This window comes from Lytechinus variegatus, chromosome 9, assembly GCF_018143015.1.
Source record: "Lytechinus variegatus isolate NC3 chromosome 9, Lvar_3.0, whole genome shotgun sequence".
Classification (NCBI taxonomy): domain Eukaryota; kingdom Metazoa; phylum Echinodermata; class Echinoidea; order Temnopleuroida; family Toxopneustidae; genus Lytechinus; species Lytechinus variegatus.
The window spans coordinates 1,217,601-1,243,821 of record NC_054748.1 but is presented as its reverse complement, the minus strand read 5'-3'; the positions used below and the strand labels follow the sequence as shown (position 1 = coordinate 1,243,821).

General features: G+C 37.7%; 2 protein-coding genes across 2 annotated transcripts; one reads left to right on the top strand and one right to left on the bottom strand.

Annotated features, from left to right (window-relative positions):
• The first annotated feature begins 552 nt into the window (after positions 1–552).
• On the top strand, positions 553–15,060 carry LOC121421178. The gene is made up of 18 exons (XM_041615840.1): positions 553–852; positions 1,187–1,452; positions 2,002–2,130; positions 2,250–2,412; positions 3,212–3,245; positions 3,686–3,954; positions 7,128–7,158; positions 7,408–7,667; positions 8,228–8,338; positions 8,998–9,315; positions 9,661–9,906; positions 10,049–10,378; positions 10,687–10,904; positions 11,476–11,610; positions 12,289–12,445; positions 13,036–13,069; positions 13,556–13,778; positions 14,896–15,060. The coding sequence occupies exons 1-18, from the start codon at positions 624–626 to the stop codon at positions 15,058–15,060; spliced, it is 3,318 nt and encodes a 1,105-aa protein (XP_041471774.1). The 5' UTR covers positions 553–623.
• Positions 15,061–20,521: 5,461 nt separating this feature from the next.
• Positions 20,522–23,968, bottom strand: LOC121421177. Its single transcript, XM_041615839.1, has 2 exons — positions 23,863–23,968; positions 20,522–23,320 (listed from the first exon to the last, which is right to left on the bottom strand). Exons 1-2 carry the CDS (start codon positions 23,966–23,968, stop codon positions 20,700–20,702), a joined length of 2,727 nt encoding a protein of 908 aa, XP_041471773.1. The 3' UTR covers positions 20,522–20,699.
• Between the last annotated feature and the right edge of the window lie 2,253 nt (positions 23,969–26,221).

Genomic DNA, 26,221 nt, shown 5'->3' with positions numbered 1-26,221 from the left:
TTTGACGGCTATCAATCAAGAATAATATTAAACTTTATTTTTTATCACTTTTGTTTGCTACTCTGTACATGAAATCCAATTAACCATTTCTTTAAATAGAGTACTAAAACTGTGTGGACACTTTCTTTCAATTTTTCGAATGTAAATAAAACAATAGCGGGTTTATATGATTTACTATAATGTATTTTTGTATTTTCTTTTTTTTCTCTTCAATACAAACCGTCCGCGACACTGTTCTGGTCGTACTCAATAACATAACCGGGTGTGTTCATTAAATATATATATATATATATATATATATATATATATATATATATATATATATATATATATATATATATTATGAATCTCCACTTAAACGGAATCAGCATTCGATTTTCCATCATGATATAAAGTTTCTAAGCAATTCGAAGTCTATAACACCGATTATTCAAGGGTGGCAAGTTTGGATTTAAACGTTATTCTAGAGTTGTATGGATATATCTTGATTTGTTTTAGAAATATATATTTCTCACTTACTGTTATTAGACAAAGCTGAAAAAGAAGCTGGATCTACTGCAAGTCGCGTCAAAGTCGACGAAAATATCTCCCAGGGTATTTTACAAGAGGACCATGGCTTGTCAATGTTCATCCCACCCAATGCTTTGCTTCAGGGAGAATCACAAGAGATCACACTAACCCTCCTTCGAGACCCTCCAAGCGTAGACATCCAAGATGATGAATCCGTGGCCTGCTACGGGATCAGATGTGATCCTCCAAACATGGTATTCCTCAAACCCGTTAAGATTAGGATACCACACGCCACGCTAGTTGCCAACCCAGCCGAAGTAAAGCCAGATGTTGTGTCATATGAATGGGATTCGGTGAATGGTAAGTTTATAGTGAGGGTAAAGTTTTACAATATCTGAACATCACTTGGATCCATAAAATGATGAAAGGAATTTTAAGGTAAATTTTCATTAACAATCACTAACTTGATTTTACTTTTACTAACTTCACGCGAGCTAAGTTATTTAGAAAGGCTAAGAAATCGACTGTCCTGTAATAAAAAAAATCCGGATTTAATAGTTAGGTAGTTTGATTGATGGATCAATTGATGATTTATCACTACATTTTATTCATGTTTTGAATTTATCATTTGTTTGTTTCTGTATTTTACCAAAGAGGTTAACAGCAAATGTATTTTTTATGACCCCAAACCCAGATCTGCCACAAAGTTCAAGAAGCACTTCATCCAACTCTCCAGACAAGCCACCATACTGCAAGGTCTACAAGAGACACCTTGAGCTGTATATTGACCACAGTGCTGAGTGGTGGGTTCTTATTCCCCTTGAGCAGCATGTGATTAAACACCGATTAATATGCACACCGTATATTCCAGATAGAATAACAAGAGGAAAGGAGATTGGTGTCCACCTTCGTCTTCATGTCGATATTCCTGGAATGGATGTGGTAGGTATACCAAGTCCGACGATGTCAGAGGATATGCAGTGGTCGCAGAACGCTTTTCTAAGTGGCGAAGGGGGGGGGGGCTGACCACCCAAAAATCGTGATTACAATACATGTATGGTCATTTTATATGTTTTTGTACACGGTTTTTTAACAAATGTTGAGAGGGGCGGAAGCCCGCCACCCCCCCCCCCCTTCAGCGGCCTCTGATATGGACCCGTCGTGCGGATTATCGGATACTTTAGTACTTAAAAGAATGATGTAAATGTTAAAAAACAATTAAATCTTTTCTTCTACATTGAACCAATCTGCCGATTTATGTGTGCTACTATCACATTTTATTCCTACGAAAGTTATTTTTCAAATTTCATCTTGCTTCTCCGTTTGTTGTCATATTCCTTAAGTTTTTAGTGACATATTATTATTTAATAAATGTTCATTTTGAACAACTATAAATCCCCTCATCTTCAAATGTTAGTGAAATTACAATGCAGCATTTTGGATCTATTAGATCTGATGTTTTTACATCCGATTTCGCTTTTGGCTCAACAGGAAATACAAGAGGAGGAGAAGAAGCAGTTCTATCACAAGGCCCATCCCTCTATACCCATCAGTATTGCCTCCAAGGCAGGGGATGTCAGTGTGACATCATACCGAGGTGTCGATGCTGTGGATGAAAAGGTATTTGTTTTGTTTTACTTTAGCCTGTTTTTGTATTGAAACGCTTTGTCTTTATCATCTTTGAAAATGAAAACTTATACGTTTTCACCTTTTCCATCGTTTTCCATCGTGGACGGCAGGTTCTCCTTCTCAAAGACGTTCAAAGAAGAATGCAACACCTAATTGTGCTCCCGGTGCCAATGCATGAAGATGACACAGACCTTCGAGTTACAGTCATTCTTACCCAGTCTGGGAAACGGGTCGATGTTTCAGTATCACTCGCCTTTGTTATCAGATGCTCTGGTATGTATGGTCATTGCAGCGTTGTTTTATTCAAAGTGGGGATTATGATTAGACTAATTGCAATACAAATATACTTCTGACATGCAAAACTATGATTAGAGGAGAAGTTCACCCTGACGAAAGGTTTGTTTGTAAGAATAACAGAAAAAATTGTAAAGTTGGACGAAAATCCATGAAAGATTAAGAAAGTAATTAAGAATTTTGATTTTCGATGTAATATTAAAGCTTTTCATTTTCATTTTTCATTTTTAATTGTTCATGATGACTAAAACTTTTATTTTTTAGAGAGAGTGAATGATAGTTTCTCTATTGCTATGATGAAGTTACCGACAATAAAACACATTTGTTATTTGTTGAGAAAATGACATTTGATGCCTATCTAAAATTCATGATAATGGAAAGATGTTTGCATAGGACGTCACAAATTGTGAAACTAAGATTCCAAAATTCTATTCAAATTCTAATCTGTAATTTATTTTGCATTAGTGCTTTGCCAATATATCCCTTTCTGCAATTGGTACCTCTCTCTTATCTCTTAAGCGTCTATTCATGGATATTCTTTTATGAATCGAATTTATATATATATATATATAAATATATATATATATATACATATATATATATACATATATATATATATATATATATATATATATATATATATATATATATATATATATATATATTATATATAATTTAAATCGAATGTTTATTTCCTTTTAGCAAGCAGTCGATTTACACGTATGATGTCATTACGAGTTGTTAGATGTGTTTTTTTCTTGCTTTTTTTCTGCGACAGATAAGTGGACTTTGGAACCCACTCTCTTTGGACGGTAAGATGCATGTTTATTGTAATCTACCCTTCCTTTCTGGATCATATTATTATTAGGCTTTTTACAAGTATCCCCGCAAATAGGGTATTGTGAACGGTTAAGTATTCCTGCTGTAAACGTTCAGATTGTTAAAAAAACACCCCAAAAAAGTTAAATAAACGGGGTGGGTTACATGATAGTTCGATACTATCGACTATGTTTACGATTTTACCGAAAACGTGCAAATGCGTGATTTAAGGTTTTAGTAACCAACAAAAGGGGAAATCATGTTGATGGGGGCAGTAATCGTCCATGATATTTATCTTTACCTATTTATTCTGCTCACGTTTTTATATTTGTATATACTTTTCCGTCAACTATTTCTAATTTGACTTCGTAAGCGGATAACATTCGTCTAACTTTGATTACTTTCCTTTAAAACCTTCATCTGCTTCTTCCAGGTTGGTTGAAGAAGTCTCAAAAGGTGACCTCCAGGATGATGATATCCTCAACATTGCTGAAAAGATGACAGTGGATCAGTTTTATGATTTAGGGGTAGCTCTTGGTTTCACGATCACGCAACTGGATTCTATAGAATACCAGAGATTCAGAGACAGACAGCAGGCCTCCTATGATATGCTTATAAGATGGCGGCAGACACAAACCTCTGGTCAAGCAGCGAAGGAAGAACTCATCACAATCATGGAAACGCTGGATTCCCCTACTGAAGGTATGGTAATAATAACAGAAGTGCGAATGTGTATTGATAATTTTCTGTACGTACTTGTGAATTCAAGGGTGTCTGGGTAGTGTGTGCATTTTGGTAATTATATGGTTCAGTATAGGTCTATATAGTTCAGGGTGGTGAAGGTACGGAGGTGTGCGTGTGGGGAGTGTGCGGCAAGGCGTTTGCTTGTGTTTTGTGTGTTTGCATGTGAAGTGAGGTGCACTGTGTGGACGCATGCCCTGTCACATCGTTCCGTGCAAGCCTTGCGGGAAACTATTTCTGCTACCCGCAGATCGCCCGCATGTCGGCTGCGTTGACTGTATCTGGCACGCAACTCACACGCAGAAGTTCGCGCATCTGATTTGCACGTAGGACAAAAAAAAAGTTTTGAACATGTTTTAAAATGCAGTCAGTCGGCAATCCCTAAAAAAGTAGCTTCTTTTATCAAAGTGATATTCATGACTAGAGGGATTTTGCATTGTAAATGAGCTTGGTGCGAACCAAAACACCTCCTTTTATTCGGCCATTGCTGCTCTAAATATTGACCAAATTTCATTTTTTGTATATTTGTTAAAAAGGAGAATCATTCTTTTAGGTCTTTCTTTTTGTGTTTGGATTTTCAAAAGAATGTTGTAACATAGGGGAAAAATTTGGTAAAAAACATGAAACAAAATATTTCTTTCATGCAACAAAAGTTGTTTTCACACTTAATTTCTGTTTGAGCACAAATGATTTTTAAATCATGATAAAGCTAATCATGATCTAAGCTTTGATTTTTATTGATTTTTTTATAGGAAGATGCATTTTAGATGGGTCAGCGGCCAGCTTTTCATAGGCCAAGTACATTTAGCAGCTCAAAAACAAGAACACTGCGCTCTGATTGGTCATAGAGACCACACACCCACGCAAATTCCAATGTTCCCCACACTGGGCCTCTGCAAGGTCACACTCGCCATGTAGTAATCTCTTCAAATTACCCGCGCCTGTTGCTGTGAAAACATCATTCAGCCAGTCAGAACTCTAGATTTTATGTTACTCAGAAATTTTCGAAATCTCGTCTTGCATCTTCATGGAAAAAGCTGGCTGCTGACCTATCTAAAAGATGCCACATATCAAAAGTGTCATTTAAAGAAAGTATAGAGTTTGGGCTTCCTGATGATATAAATAATGTTTGTGCCTAAAACATAAAATGTTGCACAATTTGCAAGTGAAATCAGAGGAAGAAAATTCTATTTGATGCATCTTTTCGGGTAAAAAATTCACTTATTTATCAAAATATTTCATTCAAAAGAAATAAGCAATATAAAAAAGTAACATTTGTACTCTTTCCCATGGTAAAAAAATAATCAATTTTACTCAAGGAACAAGTGGTTAAATTCTTTGAGAAATAAAGTCTCACAATTCACGAGATTTTGCAGGGACATGTATTCAGTCACGAGAGGACTTAGATAAATCTTGCCCATTTGCTCATTAACACAGGGGCTTGCCGACTGGCTGCATACTATTTTTTTTTGCGGGTGAATTGCGGGCAATCACCCGCAACTCAGTCGCAAGGTGTGCACGGAACGACATGACAGGGCCTTAAGTGGCAGGTCGCAAGACGGTGAATGAAGGTGTGGGTTTAGGCAGTGTGCGTGTGTATTTTCATGTGTATTGGGGATAGTGCGTGAGGATGTGGTTGTGCGGCAGTATGCGAGGGTGTGTTTACGTGTGTGTTCGGAAAAGGGCATGATTATGTGTGCGGAATGCATGGATATGTTTGCCCGTCTGCTCTGGGTGGTGCATGGGGCTTTGGGTGTGGGAAGTGTCCGTGTGTTAGTGTTAGCTTGCATGTTCGGTGTAGCACCCGAGGATGTGGTGAAGGGAGTGTGCCTGTATGTACGTCAATGTGTTCCTTTTTTCAGGATGGTGACGGATGTGTAGGTGTGGGAAGCTTGCGTGGATGTGTTTGCCAGTGTGTTTGGGATAATGACGAATGTCCATATCCATTTATGCTCTATATTATACTGTTTTTTTACGAAGTAAGAATGCCCTTCTGTCAAATTGTATTTGATTTGTATTGTTTTATATTACTTTGTATTATGTTTTGAATGGAAATGAAATAAAAGAATTGAATTTAATTTAATTGAATGTGTAGGTTAGGGAAGTTGCGTTAGTGTGTTTACCTGTGTGTTCGGGATGATTACGATGGTAAATTGTCGATTCGTCTATTGCCAGCTCATCTACTCATCACATATTCTACCTTCATTTAGTCTAATGCCATTTCGTCCATCAACATTTCGTCTAATAACCACTTGGTCCAATAATCACTTTGCCTAATCACCAGTTCGTCTATGACAATTTCGTCTAATAACCAGTTGGTCTTTGACCCATTTTCTTTTTATTCATTTCGCCTAATTAACACCGAATGGTTTATGCACTAAATGGCTATTGGGCCAACTTGTTATTAGACGAAATGGTTAGTAGACGAAATGACAATTAGGCCATGTGAATAGTTTGAGAATTGGAAATGAACTGGGTATGAATGGGTTGGTGTGGGCAGTTTGTGTGTATGTGTTCACCTATGTGCATGATGGTGTGAGTGTATGCACTGTGTGTAATTGTGTTTGCCTATGTGTTTGTGATGATTACGATTGTGTGGATGTGGGTATATTATGTAGGTGTGTTTGCCTGTGTGTTCGGGGTGATGGGTGAGGGTGTATGGGGGCAGTTTGCGTGTGTGTGTTTGCCTGTGTGTTCGCGATGGTGTATGAGGATGCGGGTGTAGGCACTACGCCTGGATGTGTTTGTGATAGTGACGATTGTGTGGGTGTGGGGCAGTTTGTGTATGTGTATTTGCCTTTGTTTGGGGGTGGTGTATGAGGGTGTGGGCAGTATGTGTAGGTGCGTTTGCATTTGTTCTCGGGATGGTAAGAGGGTTTCGGTGGGGCAGTTTGCGTGGGTGTATTTGTCTGTGTTTTGAGGTGGTGCATGATTGTGTGATGTATGCAAAGTGCGTGGATGTGTTTGCCTGTGTGTTTGTGAGGGTGTGGATGTGGAAGGTGTGCATTGAGAAGTTTGCCAATCTGTTCAGTGTGGTGCTCGGGTGTGGATGGTTTGCTTCGATGGGGTTGCCAGTATATTCACATCAAACTGAAACCCTGTCGTATCTTTTCTTTTCTCACTGTCCGATATAGACCTGTTTGCGTTAGAAACAACCTCTGCCAGGTAAGCGCTTGATTTTCCAGTATGTTAATTTTTAGATTGGTTCTATATAAGTAACCTTATCCTATTTGTTGGTAATGTTCTGCACCAACATAGATTAAAATGTGCGAAGATTGCACGTATTTTCGGATTCAAAGGAGACGAGTAAACTACCTCTTACCAACTCGCATGACACGAAACGAAAACCGTACTTACTACATCATAATGACAATTCAAGTTCAATCTTGTTAACTTCTTCTTACAATTATACAGTGAAATTCCAGACAAGATGCTTCTCGATATATCCCGAAAGATAAAACCAGAGAAGTACTTCGAGACTGGAAGAAAGCTTGGTCTTACAAAGGTAGAGCTTGAACACATAAAACACAGGACATTTGCTAACAGGAGGGACACCAACATCCAGATGCTTTCCACATGGAAAAGGCAGTGGAGACATGGAGAAAAGGCAGTGGAGACTCTGAATCTAGTTTGGAACTCTGTCCAATCAGTAAAGAAAGCTGACAATATTGAAGGTACGGGAAAGAACAAAAATAAATTGTTTGACTTTGTAAAATGACAAATTCAATTCAATTTGTCCATTGTGTTCATTTGAATTGGATTTAGGCATAGCAAAAAGTAACAGAAGAAAAAAAGCCTCTCGAGCTCTGGGAGAAACCAAATGCGGTTCTAGAAAGTCGTCCTAAATCGGATATATCGCTGTTACCATTTTCCACACAAATCGCAGATTGAATGTTTCAGTTGCATAAGCAAAACGAAAAAAAAATCAGGTCACACAATTTGCATTGCAGGACAGAGTTTTACGACCATGACTACGGGCCCAAAAGTCCCTTTCAAAATCAACTACCGTCGTAAATAAGCGTTCGTGTTCTCCAGCGAAAAGTCGTGATTATTAGCTGACAGCTCATGCAGAAAATTGTGCCATATGCTATGTTCTGTATGTACGTCTAATTGTAGGATATCAGAGAACCGTTTCAAAGAATGTAACCTGTCTTCCTCTGTGCTTAAATAGTACACTTATTTAATTTTTGATAAACATCTTGAGATTTTACAAACATTTCTCTTTTTTTTGAAGAGGAAGAAGGTACTTCTGCGGTTCTCAAACAGGTTGTTGTCGAAAGAGCCAAACAAACTGATCTCGAAAGTGAACATGAAACGATGGAGATCATTGACTTTTCAGGAGCGGGTAAGCAGATGCGAATGCTTTTAAGGTGTTTGGAATTTGGGTTTATCGACATTGTACAATGAACTCCACATGATGTTATCAAGTATTAAAAAAAAGAAGAAGACAAAAATAAAATTCATAGTCTTTTCCATAATGATTTTTTGGGGGTTTTATAGTAGATTTATGAGTTCATGGTATAATGTACAATTTCGCATCAATTCAACAGGGTAGAGGGATGGATCGAGAGGGATATAACATCGTTTTACTATGGGGTACTGCATTACCAAAACAAAGCAAATGCGTTGAAATGCACATAATACAGTTATGCATTAAAAAGATAATTTTGCAATGATTAGTGATTATTCATTATATTCATACAACTGAACTTTGTTTTTGTAGAACGGAGTTGATATATATATATATAAATCTATATCTTCTTTACTAAGCTTTTTAATCGGAGAGAGAGAGCATTAAATGCGTTTGTAGTTTTGAAAAGGAACCCATACTATCATTGGTAAAAAATATTATTTTGATTTGGTAAGAAGCTTATAGTAAATACAATAGCAAAATAACCAGAAATTAGAAACGAAGATGTACACATCCAAGCATGATTTATTTTGTTTAGCATTAATCTTATGCATATATACTGTTCTAAAATAAGTCCCTAATTGATTCTAAAGATTATCCAAGTGGTTCTTCCTGTAAGCATGAGGAAATCCGTGAGGATCTTGATCAACACGGTGGAATACCAAACACAGAAGAACTTTGTAGCGTGGCTCGTCATGTCAAATCCTTACAAACAGCACGTTCACTTGGAAAAGCACTTCATATCGATGACATCAGCATAGTTGGTTTCGTCACTCAGCTCATGCCTTCATTACTACGTGAGACAGCGCAGCAGATAGTACGAATGTGGCACAATGGCTTACAAGAGGGAGTCAAGGAAGAAGAACTCAGCAAGTTATTCAAGAAGTACAACATCTCTGGTGACAAAACAGGTTGTTTAAAAAAATCTAAGCTTCTTTAAACATCAAACTCTGAATGAAGCACTTTCAATTTCAGAAATGCTTCCCCTTTAAATTCGTACTATTTCGAATGTTTTAATTTTGGATGGCAAGAGTATTTCATATCAAGAGAATAAACATATTGGTTGGAGATCAAATGGGTAAACATGGGTGGCATAGCTAATAACTATTTCACGGTTAATCGGCCGTTCAGGCGTTTTGGTTTTCCTATCTTGTTGGTCTTAGAGCCCTGTTAACAATTCATCCGTCAAGTTCTTCATTATTGACTTTCATTTGCATTATATGAACTCATGTATTTTTACTTAATTGTCTTGGCAGAGGGCTATGAAGAAATAGCACAACTCATTCGATTTGACACAGACCTACTAGACTTAGTTCGTCATTTGGATGTACACCCTACCAATGTCATGGATATCATTAACACATCTACAACCCTTACGTCACGTATGGTTATTCATGTTGCCCTACAAATGCTGATAGAATGGTCCAAGAAAGGTGGAACCAGGGAGAGGCTTTTAGCAGTTGCCCAGGCTTTTCACTTCTGTTGCGCTGACATAGCAAAAGGTAATTGTTTTACAACCCCGCTATTCAAACATCCCCTCCAACGTGTTTTTTTTTTACTAACTTGAATCGATGATATATTTAAAGAAATAACATGTTTTAATTTGTTTTGGTTTTATCGACCCCCCTCCCCCCTCCCTTGCAGGCCTGGAATGTCAGTCAGCCTGTCCGTTTGTCATCTCACACGGCACTATTGATCGTAGGGGAGGGAAGCTAACCCTCGATAAACTTGGAATTACTGTATCTATTCCTGAAGGAGCTATTCCGAAGGGAATGGGATTAACTGTCACCCTCTGTGTATCAATCTGCAATACTCCAGGACTACCCATACGCGACGATGAAGTTCTTGTTACTCCCATCATAGAGACTTCTCTAACACAAGAACTTGTCAAACCGGCAACGATATTACTACCACACTGTATGGGTTTCAACAACGACGATTCTACCTTTGTAATGTACACCAAGACCGGGCCAGGTATGAATTTACTCATGAAAATAGTTAATTCACTTTTTATTGTAGTTTGAAATTAGAGTGTATCCTCTGTTAAAAGTTCGGAGTGACCCAGTTGGCGGCCATAGACCCATCAGGTAAAGAAACTTACCTTACCTAACTTCCTACCATAGATTAAATGTATGCATTGTTGAATAAAATACTAAACTGCTGAATGAGACAAGTGTCTGAATTGTAAATATATTTTTCTTTATGTCACTTATATGCAATAGACGTCGTATTGATAAAACAAAATTTAGATTAACAAAACCACGTCCATTTCCAATCTTCAGGAAAATTCGGTCGCAGAATGCTGACTGGAGACGATTTGCGAATCTCAAAACGTACGATTGAGTTCTGTACACGTTATATTGAAGTTTTGGCTGTATGTTCAAAGGGTCTTCCAGATCTCCAACTGACATGCTTAGTCTTCCAGCCTACTATGAAGTCACCAGAGGAGCATCCATCTCTACGAGTGTACGTCATTCATCCATATAAGACATATGTCCAGGTATTACTATTATATTTCCAGGAAGTTCTTCTCAACATCCTGACGCACGGGGCTTATCAGTGTTTCTACAATATACCGGTGTATACTATAAACATGATAAATCTACCTCAATCTATGCAAAATTATCGCTCATAATAAGTGATATTGCTATGTAACTTTATATTACTGATCGTAACCATTTTTGCTCCTCTTCTACTGCAAATATTGTAGTATGATACATCTCAGCTGTAGATAGCTATGAAGAGTATGGAGCAGTACTCTTCATGAATTGTCGCTTGTACTGGTATTAGTACTGGTATAAAAAAACTAATCTATCCAAAAAAAGTGATGTTCTTTTCCATTTTGAATGCCTTGTTAAAGTACATTCTTACTCACCATTTCATAAACTTGCCGTTAACAATAAAGAAGTTACTTGAAAAAAATATTCTTTCCGACAAAAAAAAAACAACTAACGAAAACACACTATGCCACGCTTAATAAACGTTTTACTATTAAATCAATTTCATCTGTTTTCTTTCAATAATTTAAAGAAATTATTATCGATGAAATTTGGAACTTTTACATAATTCAGGATCTAATCAAGAAGGAGCTGGAATCAGCTGTACCTTACTGTCAAGTCGAGAAGGAATTCAATTTCTCTGTATGGTCAACAGTTAAGCACCTAAAGATTATTTGTCATGAAAAGACGAAGCAACAGAAACGAATGGTAATGCCCTTTATTCATCATGGAATCGTACCTTGTAAGCTATCATGGTTTTGCAAAGCAATGGATAAATTGTCCATTGTGATAATTTTTTCTTGTTATTTGAGCCAGAGATTGTCATCACACAAATGATGAAAATTAACCTATGACTCCCACTCAATTAACATAATACATGATGTGACAATATCGATTAGATGGAATTGGCAGTCAACCCAAACCTTATAGTATAGCTATGGGGCCACAGTTCTTCTTGCTTTTGTGACTGAAACAGGGTTTTCTCCTTCACAGCCCATACGGATGTATGTTAGGGTTGTCCTTCCCAAAGAGAGCCTGGACAGCTATGTGCCAATCTAGACAAGCTGGTAACCTTGACTTTTAACCTCCCCTAACCATTCATTAAAAAGGTTTGTAAGAAAGTTTAATTATAATTCATTTACGTTGTAAGATTTATCATTATCCATATTTCGATGCAAAGTTAAATGCGTTCCAGCTCTAATCCTCTCTCCAAACCACCAACCCCCTACATTTTCCTCCTTGAAAAATATGAGATCTCATGTCGTTGAGATAATTTTCGATCCGTAACTTTAATATTCCCCATTGCAATTCATCATTGAAAATGTTTAGATTATATAGCATGAAATAAGGAATATATTTGTGTCGTATGCTTTTTCTCCAATAAAGATGCCCATCAAGAGTATTCTGTCTGGAGATCGGTGCAGCCCTCTGGCCTTTAAGCTTCAGTTTTCCCCGGAAGAAAATGGAAAGAACAATATTCTTATTGCAATACAGGAAAGACACCAATCTCTATCAGAAAGACGGTTCAACATAACAATAGAAGGTATAATGACAGTTTTCAACAATGAAATGAAGTAAATAGGATACCCTTCGGGAAATAGCACAGTGCCACAGTGTGGTCACAGTGTATTCACATAATGAACTACATGAAAACGTTATTCACACTTTTGAAATGCTAAAATTCAAAAGTGTGAGCATATTTTCACACTGTAGACACCTCGACCGTGTGACTGTTCATAGTGTGTTCACATGGTCGGCTTTTTGAATATGTGATTCACACATTGTTCAAAATTTAACAATGAGGAGGGCATTTCATATTGTGGTTCACACTGTAAATACACTATGGAACAAAGTGTTGGACACTCTGTTCTTTCCTTAAGGTAGTGATGGGTAAGAGTGACCCAATACATCGTTACCAACTTAAAAATTACCTAGTTCCTGAAAATTGAATAAAAAAATGCAACTCTACGTTACTTATAACTCTGTTATTCATGAACACATTATTATGAAGCTTGTTATGAACTGCTCATAATAATAATACAACAAATAAACCTACTATTCATGTATCAATACCTATTTAGATATTATTTTACCTTGATTTTATCTTAATAGTATTCTGTAATTTTCTTTCAGATGAACCTGATTTCACGACCAACCATATGGATTCGTAAGTTTTATTGTCAATAAATAATTCAAAATAAACAAATAATTGTTGAAAAATGCCTAGCTGCATACATTTTTAACCTTGTAGTAATTCCGATTCAGAATAAAAACATCATGCCTAGGGTATTTTAAGACTGCAATTTCTTATTCTCATACAGTGTTATTGTTGTAAGCTCTTCCGGCAATTCTGCGAAAAGTACATTAATGGCAATATAGAGAGTGATGATGGTACCATTTTTGTCAAAATCCCATTCGTATAAAATGTATCTAGTATTTAAAAAAACACACAAAAACTGTAGCCAATCAAATACATGACGAAACGATGAAACACCGAGGGCATGCAAAATAAAGCGACACATTTAATTCCCCTTTCCGAAACTATGTGAGTAGTAAACGATATTCTGACCGAAATGCTCACGACTAAGTCGAATATTTTATTCATCTAATTTCTAATTATTACTTGTGTAGATTATGTATTCACTTTATACAGGGAAGGACGATTAAGCTGTTTATCTAACATTGCCATCGAGATGCTGGCTGATGTAATTGTCGAACGAAGGGATGCACATTCATTTGGTCGCCATCTTGGTTTCTCAGACTCAGCCGTAGAGCAATACCTTAATCGACCAGATTCATTATCTAAACCAGTCTCAAGATCAGGCTTCGTTGACATGCTAAGCGATTGGAGACGGAGAGTCCGACCGAGTGAGCAGGTAGGGGAACTTCATCATTCCCTGAATATCGCCGGTCTCAGCTATGTAACAGACACCATTCTTCACGGAGGCAAGTACTGCTACTTATATCCTTACTATTTTTGTTTAATCCGTTTTAGATATACATGTAAATCTAGATCATTTTCGGACAATACGATTATCAACACAAATACAATAATAACATTGCGGTCGGTACAAAAAAATAATAATATAAAATTGAGTCAGTTTGTGGCTGGGGATTACGTTAACGAACTTGATTTTGTCAAGAAGTATTACAAGAATGACAGCTTTTTAAGGACAAGTCCACCTCATCAAAAAGTTGAATTGAAAACAAGGAGAAAAATCTCAAAAGGAAAACTCTGAAAATTTCATCAAAATCGGATGTAAAATAAGAAAGTTATAACATTTTCGCTTAATTTCACAAAACAGTTTTATGCACATCCTGGTCGGTATGCAAATTGGCAGACTGATGACGTCACCCACTAACTATTTCTTTTGTATTTCATTATATGAAATATGAAATATTCTAATCTCCTCCTTTTCAAGTGAAACACATTTTTATTTACCCTGAACATGTGGAATTACCATTATTTTAACAGTTTATGGTTAAGTTGGTGCTTATTGTCAAATCTGTAAAAATTGAAAAATTGTATTATTCAAACAATAAAAAAAGAACGAAATAGTGAGTGATGGACATCATCGACTCTCTCATTTCCATATCGCTGAGTTGTGCATTTAACTTTTTTTTGAAAAAAAGCGAAACTTAAAAAATGTCATAACATTCTTATTTTACATTCAATTTCGATGAAATTCGCAGCAATATGGTTTTTTTTTGTTCTCTCTATCGATTCAGTTCAACAATTTTCTTGGGTGGACTTGACCTTTAAAGCGGAAAATCTATTCCAAGTGTCCTGAATTAAAATAAATCAAATTATTTATCGGATGATCTCAATGTTCTGGGATGACATCACGTGTCAAAATGTGCCTCATGAGGGAAACCATTCGATTGGCAAATGTGGGCATTCCCCCCCCCCCCCATTTTTATGTAGTCTATCAGAAAGTGAGACACGGAAATTAATGTTCAAATTCTATTCCTACTTTTCTTATATACATGTAGTGGCTATCTCATCTAAGCCTAACGTTGCTCAGCGCGTACGAGAACTTGATTCACTGTTCCATTGACCCAAAGACTCTTAAGCCGTTACCTCTGGAATGGGATGGTCATGGTACGAAACACATGGAGAATCAAAATTCCAGAGTGAACTATCCTGAGGTTCTCTGAAGGGATATGCCACCCATTAATTTCAACTCATAAGGATCATTCACAGAAGTATGTGATATGATGATATTTCTAGAGCCAATATTTTATAATTTGAACGGACGCTTATCCTTCAAAAGATTATAAGGTTATTAACATAAATGGCAACAATCATGCCAACATCAGGAGGCGTAGTTAATGTTGATATCATTATATTAAATATATTTTCTATCATAGTTTGAAACATTATTCTATTATCTGTCGAAGAAAAGAATTATATATCAGGCGCATAATCAGAATATAAAATAATCATGAAGAAAAAAGGAATTAATCTCTTGTAGCACATTATTTCATACCATGTACCACTCTCTCTCTTTCTAAAAAAAATACATATATTTCAACTCTCCACATTCTACTTACATTAGTATCAAACCAAATGTCCACTCAAGTTGGAGTTAATTTGAATGAACACAATTTAAGGGTGAATGTTTCACTTCGAGAGAAATTCATTCAGCAACACATGGAAGTCAATCTTAAACCAGCGAATTTCATTCACTGCCTATGAGAAGGAATTCTTAAATGGTCGATTATCTACTTAGAATAGTATGAATTTCATATATGTATATATTTTAATGGCTCTCATTGCATATTCCAATTATCTTTTCCTTTTGAAATTCCATCTGTATAGATCTTTTATATCTCTAATTCTTAGTAGCTCTTATTGAAAAAGTGACACATACTCTTGATGTCTTTCATTGTAAATTCCATCTGTTCCTTAATTCTAAATAGACCTTAAGATGCTTATTGCAAATTTCATGTAATATGGATCTTAATCTGTACATTTATTACAAGGTTATGCTCTAAATGGGTATTATTGGAAATATGATATATTCTGTAATTTGTAAAGTAACTTTAATTCCCTACTCTTGGATGTCTTATTGTAAATGTATATATTATCTTTCTCTTAATTCATATTTCTGCTTAATACGTATTTATGTTGTTATATTGTACATAATAGAGTATAAGGGGCAGTTGGCGGGAATTTGGGGGCAATTCCAATTATCAAAGTACAGATTTTGTTCAAGTCTTTTTTCAGACAGCATTTCACTCGTGCGTCAAAAAGACAAGCAAATTATAATCATTGTATTTTTATTTTTGTGATGTTTTTTTAACGGCATATTTTGGCGGCCATACAGGATTTGCTTGTAGTCTTTCATTTTACATCTCTTAATAATTTCATTCATCTGAAAGTCAATTATTTAGTCGATTTATTTTGCTGAGTAAGTCTTAAAATGTCGTGTTTTATATCTGTTATGTCATAGTTTAGTGTGAAAATTCATGTACATTTCAAATAAGTCATATCTTTCCTTTGAATATACCATGATATAAGAATCCCAGGAATTTTCATGGAGATATGAAATATACATTATGTCGAAATAGCTCTTATCAAAAATTGCATACATTTATCTATTTTTAATGGCTTTTATTGCAAATTCCATATATCCCTGAACTGTATAATCCTGCAGTCCATATCATGCATATTGTAGATTCCATGTACAATATATCTTAATTTGTAAATTTATGTTATCGTTATGCTATTATATTTTAGTTCGTAAATTTCACTTACTCCTTACTTGTAACAGCTCTTATAGTGAATTTCATGTATCCTTTTACTTTTAAACAGCATTTTTTTGGGTAAATTCCACATAGGAAATGCCAAACCTTTACAGCTCGTAATGTAAATATGATTTATCGTTAACTGTTCAAACCCCCTTATTGTTAATTTTACGTTGGTATTTTTATATCTCGAAACTGTCCCTAAGTCAAATTCCATGAACGTCTGAATTCTTAACAGCATCTACTTTAAATTCTATACATAACTATCCATCCCAAAGCCATCAAGAAGTAACCAGCGATGTGAGTTTCTTTTATTTCTCAACAGCTCTCATTGTGCATTTCATGCATCACCTTGCATGAAATTCCATAATGTTGTCTAAAGACCTATTCATGTAAATCTGAAGAGTCTTAATAGCTCTTATTGAACACGTTATACACATCTTTACTCTAAATGGTCCGTGTTCTGAAGTCGGGTTTAACTTAAACTCAGGTTTAAAGCTGTGGTTCAAGTATGGATATCCATTTGTTACATAAATCACTAACGGTAGAGATACCATATTTCAGCTCATTTTGGCTCTCACATCATCCATAATTGTCTAGGAAGTGTAAAGAGGGGATTTTCTTTACCATCGATATATCGGAAAAGAGCATAATAAGAATAAGAAACATACAACTAAATAATTGTAAATTCAGTCTGTTCTTAATCTGTAAATAGTCCATATAATGCTTACCGTATATTCCATTTGCAATATATGTTATTTTATAAGTTTATTATATCGCGATACTATAAATGGCTATGACTGTAAATATCATTTATATTTTAGAATTTTTGTTATTGTAAATTCCGACCTCTTAACTCTTAACAGCTCCTATAGTGACTTTCGTTTATCTCTTTTTTGCACAACTTAACAGCTCTTAATGTAAATGTAATATACCTGTAAACACTTACCAACCCTTATCGTAAAATCCATGTTATATGTATCTCGTATGAAACGTACAATAAGTAACTTGGCATGTGAATTTCATATATTATTAACAGCTCTCATTTTACATTTCATACATCTGCTTATGATTGAAATTCCATATAATGTTCTCAAGACCTTTTCATGTAAATCTGAAATATCTATTGATTTTTACGAGCTCTTATTGAAAATGTCATACATATGTTTACTCTTGGTGACTTTCATTGTAAATTCCATCTCTCCCTTAACTGTAAACAATCCATATCATACTTATTATAGATTCCGTGTACAATATATCCCAATTTGTAAGTTTAGTATATCGCTATACTACATGTATATGGCTATTGTTATAATTTTCATTTATGTTTTATTTAATGAATTCTACATACTCCTTACGCTTAACAGCTCCTATTGGGGATTTCATATATCTCTTTATTCTTAATATAGTATTTTTTCTTGTAAACTCCCCATTGTTAATTCCGCTCCTTATCAGCTCTTAATGTAAATATGATATAGATCTCAAATATAAAAAAAGAAGAAAAAAATATCGCGCAGTCAATGTCATGTTTCTCTTAACTCGAATCAGACATTATTGTAAATTCCATGCACTTTTAATGTGTAAGTTTCATACACGGCTACCCATTCCGTATGGAACTTACAATAAGTAACTAGGTATGTGAATTTCATATATTTTTACATCTCTCATATTACATTGGATACATCTGATGTGTTGTAATGTATTCCACTTTATACTTTATTTGTTTTTAAGCATAAGACAGGTTCGAAAATGTAGTCAATTATATACAATCATTCTCATTGTATATACTATCTTTGCGCGTTTATGGCTGCCATTTTGAATGTAAACGAAAAACAACATTAATCTTATGCATGTCATAAAGACATTTTATATTTTGATAGTAATCATGTTTTTAGATAATACTATATTCATAAATGACAATTACATGCATTTTCGTTTTCTTGTGAAAATTATTTCATCCATTAACATTGTACATAAAGTATACAAGGGTCTTTCGCGGAAATTTTGAAGAAAAGGAGTAAAGATTTCGAACAAAATCCTGTTTTCAAACAATTTCTTGTAATCCTGCATCATGATAACAAGCATTTTATGGTCAATTTGTTTGCATTTGTTTGTGTGATTTCCATTGTAATTTGGATATTTCGAGGTCATACAGTATTTTGCAAATTTGCCGATAATGTGTAAATCTACACGAACGGAATCTTTCTGATGTTTAATTACTGTGTTGGAACTGACTGAAACATGCATGTATCAAAAACAAGGTCATGGCACCTCTAGCCTAGACTATTGAAGTTTCACAAAGATTACACAGTGTGAATACCTCACCCGTGAGTGAACCAAGAACTTCATGCCTTTTTTCCCCTTCTCTATCTAATCAAGTACTTGTAAGGGTTATTGGCCACTTCGAAAGATTATATCATTTTAAAGTAAAAGGATGTGCCTTATTAGCTCAATTACTTTATTTTGCACGATTGGGCCTTCTTCGTGGGCTCTATAACGGATAAACATATCAAAACATATAAATGGTCCACATAGAATTACAGATACATGTATGTACAGTTATATAGCAAACGGTCATGTACTTGTACCATGTACAGTGATGGAAAACATGCTAAATGGTTAATGAACTCCACAAGAAAATAAAACAAATTTTTATGTTAGCAATTTCTGCCATGTTAAAGATATCTAACTATAATGTGAGGTGATGAAACACTACATTCAATAAAGTTTGTTTCTCTGTGTTCGCCGAACATTGCAATATTGTTGTCTCCTTTTAACATTGATCATGAATGAGTGCATTTTCTTGTGTGTTCACTAACTTGTTAGCACCACTGCATATTCATCTAAATGTATAAGTGAAGTCAGATAAAATGGTGGTAGTCATTTGATTTTACCTGGTTCTTCCGGGCTGGTGTATATTATTCTGTGTCGTGTATTAATTATGGCCTATCTTGAGTGATATATTGTAGAATAGTCATTATAACGTAGCTCTTAATGTGAATTCTACACATTTGTTAATACTTAGCAGCTCGTATTGTTAATTTCAAATATTCTTTAAATGTCAGTCGCAATTATACATTTTGTATCACTTGTTTTAAGGACCTGTTGTATATTTCTAAACTCTGAATTGTAAGTGTCATAAACTTCTTGATTCAAATCTGCCTGTCGGTTTTTTTACCCATACAATACTTAACAGAAGTTTATCCATATTTTAACTTTTCTTCAATCTTTAAAGCTCGTATTGCCATTTCACATATATCTTTACTCAGCTCGTATTGTAGAGTTCACAAGTGGTGGATGAATAGGGAAAAAAATACTCCAAACATTTTTAGTAGCTGTCCATCATAGTTTCATCGCGTGTCAAATTGATATATTTTCCTCGAAATGGTAGTCGGATGGGCCAAAAAAAGTAAATCCTGTCATGATTATCGAATGAAAAATGTTACAAATGAATATGTAAACCTTGCAAGGTGGGATTCTTTTTCTGACCTTATGAATTTGTATACGTCGCTTGTTCAATTATCGTGATTTTCTACATGACTAATCCAAGGTAATTGCTGATGTGGTTTACGGTACACCATGTGGAGTGTTATAGAAGCAGTGGATAGAAGAAGAGAAGGAAGTGGATAGGCGAGAAAGTGGAGATTTGAGGATAGAGTATTCTTTCTTGAGAATAGTCCTGAAAAGGACTGTAAACCAGAAGGAATGTTGAGTGAGAACAGCTTGAGTAGTAGAGCTGATGAGGAGATGCTGGCTTGCGTCGGCGAGTAGAGATGATGAGTAGTAGAGAGACTCGACGTTTCGGACAGGTTGACTGTCCGTCTTCAGGAGTGAGTGTTCGCTCGGCGTGCGGCGGTACTTATGGCGTTCGTGCGGACGTGGGGGAAAGCTCTGGGCCGGCGGTCACGGCGGGTTGACGTCGTAGGTGGCGCTCTGTGTGTGGGTCGGCGGTTTTGGCGGGAAACGAGTGGGCGTCGTATGCGGACGTGGTGAGTAGAGGGCGGCGTGAGTTACGGCGGCGTGTGTGTGGGTCGGCGGTGTGTACATCAATGGTGACGTTCTGTGCGTGTTGGTCGGCGGACTCGTCGGGTGAGCTTCGGCGGGAGTGAGTGGGTGGCCTGGTGTACGGATGAGGTGTTGGGTCGTCGGCGGAGGTTGTAGCGAGGTGTCGGTGGCGGTGGTGTGTGTGTCGGCGGAGTTCCTGGTTGAGTTGGTGATGCAATCAGACTGCTGTGTTGGGTAGGAGGGCTCGGTGGAGTGACGGTGGACGGCTGGTTGTTTGTGGATTGGTTAGAAGTTTGATGGTGACGTAGGATTGGGTGCCAGATGCTGTTGATGTGGAGGCCAGGGTCTTGAGGCACAGTGTTGTGTTGATGTATCTCAATGGCTTCCCTGACCCTTCTGGTATTCCAGTGCCGGATGTTGGTGATTAGGTGGCTCCTTTCCCATTCTATGCGGTGATTCTCTTGTTGTGCGTGCTTGACGATGGCGGATCGGTCCCAGTCGCTGCGTCGGTGGTGGGTCTTGTGTTCCTTGAGTCTGGTGTCGAAGTCTCGGCCGGTTTCCCCAATGTAGACTTTACCGCAGTCGCAGGGGATCTTGTAGACGCCTGGTTGTTTGTTGGATGGGTGTTTGTCCTTATGAGAGTGAAGGATGGAGTGTAGTTTTCGAGAGGATTGGTGTCTGACGAGGATGTTGGCAGAGTGAAGGATGCGTTGTAGTCGGTGTGAAGTCTTGCCGATGTAGGGTAGTACTATGGTGGCGACGGGCTTGGTTTCGGATGGGTTTTCGGTGCTGTCGGTGCTGGGTTGGTGGCTGGGTGGTTGAGTCTTGATCCTTCTTCTGGGGTAGTGGTTGATGGTGGTGAGTGCATTGGTCACGTGCTTGAGTTCTTGATGTAAGTGTGCCTTGTCGCTGAGTTGGTGGGCTCGTCTGACGAGAGTGTCGGCGACTGATTGGTGGATGGACGGGTGGTGGTGTGAGCGGAAGTTGAGGTAGCGGTCTGTGTGGGTAGGTTTCCGGTACACCTGGTGAGATGGGAATCCAGATGGTGTCTTAGTGATGAGAACGTCTAGAAATGGAATTGAGTTGTCGCGTTGGGTCTCCATGGTGAACTTGATGCTAGGGTGCTGGTTGTTGAGGTGGTTGAGAAACTGGTGAAGGTCGGGTGTGCTGTGCGGCCAGATGACAAAGGTGTCGTCGACGTAGCGGAGCCAGAGTGAAGGAGGCTTGTCCGCAGTCTTGAGTGCTTGGTGCTCAAAGTGTTCCATGAATATGTTAGCGATGATTGGTGAGAGAGGTGAACCCATGGCTGCTCCTTGTAGTTGTTTGTAGTAGTTGTTGCGCCATTTGAAGGAGTTGGAGTTGAGACAGGTGAGGAGGAGGTCGTGGATCTGGTCTGGTGTGAGATTGGTTCTGGATGCTAGGTCTGAGTCGGTGATCAGGCGTTGCTTGATGATGTCACATGCTTGGTCTACAGGTACGCTGGTGAAGAGGGAGACGACATCAAAGCTGACGAGTGTGTCGGAGGGCCGGATCTTGGTTTTGGAGATGACGTCTATGAAGTGCTTGGAGTTGGTGACATGGTGCTGGGTCTGGCCTACGAGTGGTTGGAGGATGTTGGCCAGATGGCGTGCTGTGTTGTAGCAGGGTGACCCACGAGTGGAGATGATAGGGCGGAGAGGAGTGTTAGGCTTGTGTATCTTGGGTTGTCCGAATAAGATAGGTGACTTGGCTGAAGACGATCTGAGTTGGAAGTAGAGTGCCTTGGGTAGTGCATCGGATCGGTGTAGGGTCAGCAGTTGTTGGTTGATTTTCCTTTCGTTGGCCTGAGTTGGGTCTCTGTTGAGTTTGGAGTAGGTGTCCTTGTCTTGGAGAATCTCTTCGATCTTGTCATCGTATGCGTCTTGGTCCATGATAACGGTGGCGTTGCCCTTGTCAGCCTGAAGGATGTGAATGGCTTGGTTACGTCGGAGGTCCTGGATAGCAGAGCGTTCTTCTTTGGATAGGTTCTGTTTAGGTGGCTTGGCGTCGGAGAGGGCATTGGTTACCTTGAGTCTAATTGCGTTGGCAGCCTCTTTGGAGAGAAAGCGGAGCTTGGGTTCGACTTGCTGTACGATGTCGGAGAAAGGGATCTTCTTAGGAGCTACGGCGAAGTTGAGTCCGAGGGAGAGTACTTTGTGTTCGGCTTGGGTAAGTTGGTGTCGGCTAAGGTTGATTACGGTATCCTTGGTTGCTTCGGTCGAAGGTTGTTGGTTGGCTTGCGTAGGCTTGCGGGAGTAGAGTCGGTCGAACTTGTTGATTTGTTTGAGCTTGGTGGACTGGAAGGTTTTGCGAGATGTGTAGTCGTTGAATGCCTGAACTTTATCTACATCGTCTGGTTTGAGTCGTCGGCTAAGTTGAGTTTGAGTAGAAGTGATGCTTGAGTTGAGATCGTGGAGTTGGTGTCGGGTGCGTGCGATGCGTTCGCGAGTGAGGTCTAAGCTGGCTTGGTGCAGGATGCGTTTGGCTTTCGGGTGTCGACGGAAGATTTGAGTTGGAGTCCTGGCGGTATGATGTCGGAGTCGCGGCAGCGTTTGAGGAAGGTGAGGTGGTTGGTAAGCTTGGCTGATTTGACTACGTCGCGCTGAAGTTGCCTGGCGGTGCGTTGAGTAGGCTCCCCGTAGAGCTGAGTCAGATGTTGTTTGAAGGTTTGCATGGTGGCATGTACAATTGCTGATGTGGTTTACGGTACACCATGTGGAGTGTTATAGAAGCAGTGGATAGAAGAAGAGAAGGAAGTGGATAGGCGAGAAAGTGGAGATTTGAGGATAGAGTATTCTTTCTTGAGAATAGTCCTGAAAAGGACTGTAAACCAGAAGGAATGTTGAGTGAGAACAGCTTGAGTAGTAGAGCTGATGAGGAGATGCTGGCTTGCGTCGGCGAGTAGAGATGATGAGTAGTAGAGAGACTCGACGTTTCGGACAGGTTGACTGTCCGTCTTCAGGAGTGAGTGTTCGCTCGGCGTGCGGCGGTAATCCAAGGTATTGATGCGGCGGTAATCCAAGGTATTGATACACCAGGGAGCCGTTTCATAAAGATATTCGTAGGTTAAAAGCAACTTTAAGAACGACTGGTGAACCTTTCTTACCCGCTAAACCGTCGCCAATGAACATACCATTTACCACAAAAAAAGATCACCGGTCGTTCTTAAAGCCGCTCTCAACTTACGAACGGCTTTATGAAACACCCACCAGGACACTTCCACACTTATACGTGATATCGGATCATTACATAGGTTATGTAGATTCGAATCAGTTATTGGTAAATACGCCATCACGTGACCATAGCTGCGAGGATCGCATTTGTTATATTCTAGGTTTGATGTCACCTCAGTAATAGAACTGCATTGTATTGTAAACTGCGGCGTTAGTTTCAGAAAGGCGACACCGCTTGCTGCTGACGAGTTGCGTAATCATGTCGTTTACTTGAGGTTAGCGCTAGTGTTAACGCGTCGATTGCATGAAGAATGCGCTTGCTATATTTTACTTTTTTTAACACGTAGATGGATTACTGCTGCAGCAAGAATTTTGGGTTATTCACAAAGCCAGGTGATGAATGCATTCTTTGATGGCGAATGTACATGGACTATATAATATAACAAATATTGCCTTATCTATCTTTTTTAATAATTAACATTTCAACTTCCTTCCGAAGCTATATTTTTCAATCGGGATAATAGTTTCATCAGCACTGTGCGCTTCGGGCAAATATAAACCCTTGGGAAAAATATAACTCCGTCGGGGAAATGACATGTTAAATTCAAACTCTAGGTAGGCAATATCTGTATAATATCATGTATGTAGATGATTAGAAACTTAATCAGAATCTACTCGAAGCCACCTGTAAACTGAGATTGTTTGAATTAAATGAAAATTAGTGTATTGGGTATCAAACCTTACAGATTTCTTGTATTAAAACTTTTATTTCCTTTTTTATATTTTTACAAATGTGTCTATGTGTGTTATGTAGGTGGATGTTTTTTTTTGCTTATCTTTGTTTGACTAATCTGCAGTTTATATTTCAGCCTTAATGAACATCTCATTTAGTTGTAAAGAATTCGCTTATTAAGGACCTGAAAACATTTCATACTGTAATACGTGATCATTAATCTTGCCATATGTCTGGTTATTTGACTAAATAAGAAATCAACGTCAATTTAAGACCTATTCTGTTAAATTGCAGAGGAACATCTTAAAATAAAAAATAATGAACGATTTTATGATTGTTTTTTGTTCTTTTAAATCATCTTTTTTTACTAACAGAGTGAGGGATAGGGTTGATAATGAATTAGAGATAATCATCTTTTTATAGCATAAAAACACATTTATATTGACGATTTTTACCATTTTCATTATAATTAACAATAGCAGAGCGAAAGCATAATAAATAAATTCTTTAATCCAAAAGGCAATGTAAAAATAGCCTAATTTAGAACAAGGGACCATAAAGGATTGTGTGTTATTTGTATTGGGTAAAATGGCAAGTAAATTGTATCTTACGACATGGACCTGACCTACGTGGACTGTTCCATGTCCAACAAGTCATTCTAATCTAGACGTATTTAGTGATTTGATATCAAGAAGCAAAGGATGATGTATGGTGACTTTCATCATAATTATATACCTTTATTTCAGTTTGGAAACCTAAGAATCTGAAATTTTGTTTTGATCTTAAAGTCTATCGGCAATGAAGCTATATCTATAAAATATCTTCATGTCAAGAAGTGTACGATTTGGTCTCTTTCTAAAGAAAAATCATATATTTATTTAGGTTAAATGAACACGTAAAGAACAAAGAAATTGGTTCCATGTAAGGCCCGGTTGACACTTGCACGCATTGTGGTGCCCGCTTGCCCCGCATTGATGCGTGCCAGTGCGGGACACTTTATGGCACAACTTCGCTATATTAGTTCACGCATTGTCCCGACACGTTCACGACGTGTTTGCGCATTGTTTGCGCATAGTTCACGCACTGTCCCGACGTGCTTGCAGCAAATATTCTCAACATCCTGTTCTGTGACGTATCTAGCGCAAATTTAAAAACTTCAACATCTTCTACGATCGTGGTCTGCACTCACAATTTTGCGCATATCATGCGTGAACTATGCATGAAGTATGCATAGCATGGGGTGTGCCTACTATTTTTTGCGCCACGAAATTTACATTTCGATGCCACGCAGTGTTGCGACTAGGTTGTGCATAGGTTGTGCATAGTTCAAAAAGAGTTCACGAATTTGTAATGCGTGCCCAAATTTTCAACATATTGCAAATTTTGGCACGCATTTTACGCAATGCCACGCACCTATCCGCAACCTGGCACGCATAGTTCGTGCATTGGCCCGTATGAGTGCGTGCCCATGCGCAAACTATGCGGGAACCACAATGCGTGCTAGTGTCAATCAAGTTTAGGATTTTGTTATCATCAGTTTGTTTTTCCCCATTTTTTAAAACTTTGTATGTGTTGATCGCACTAATTACCATGGCAACGATTACTCTTGTGATAAAATAAGGTTACACTTCGTAATTCC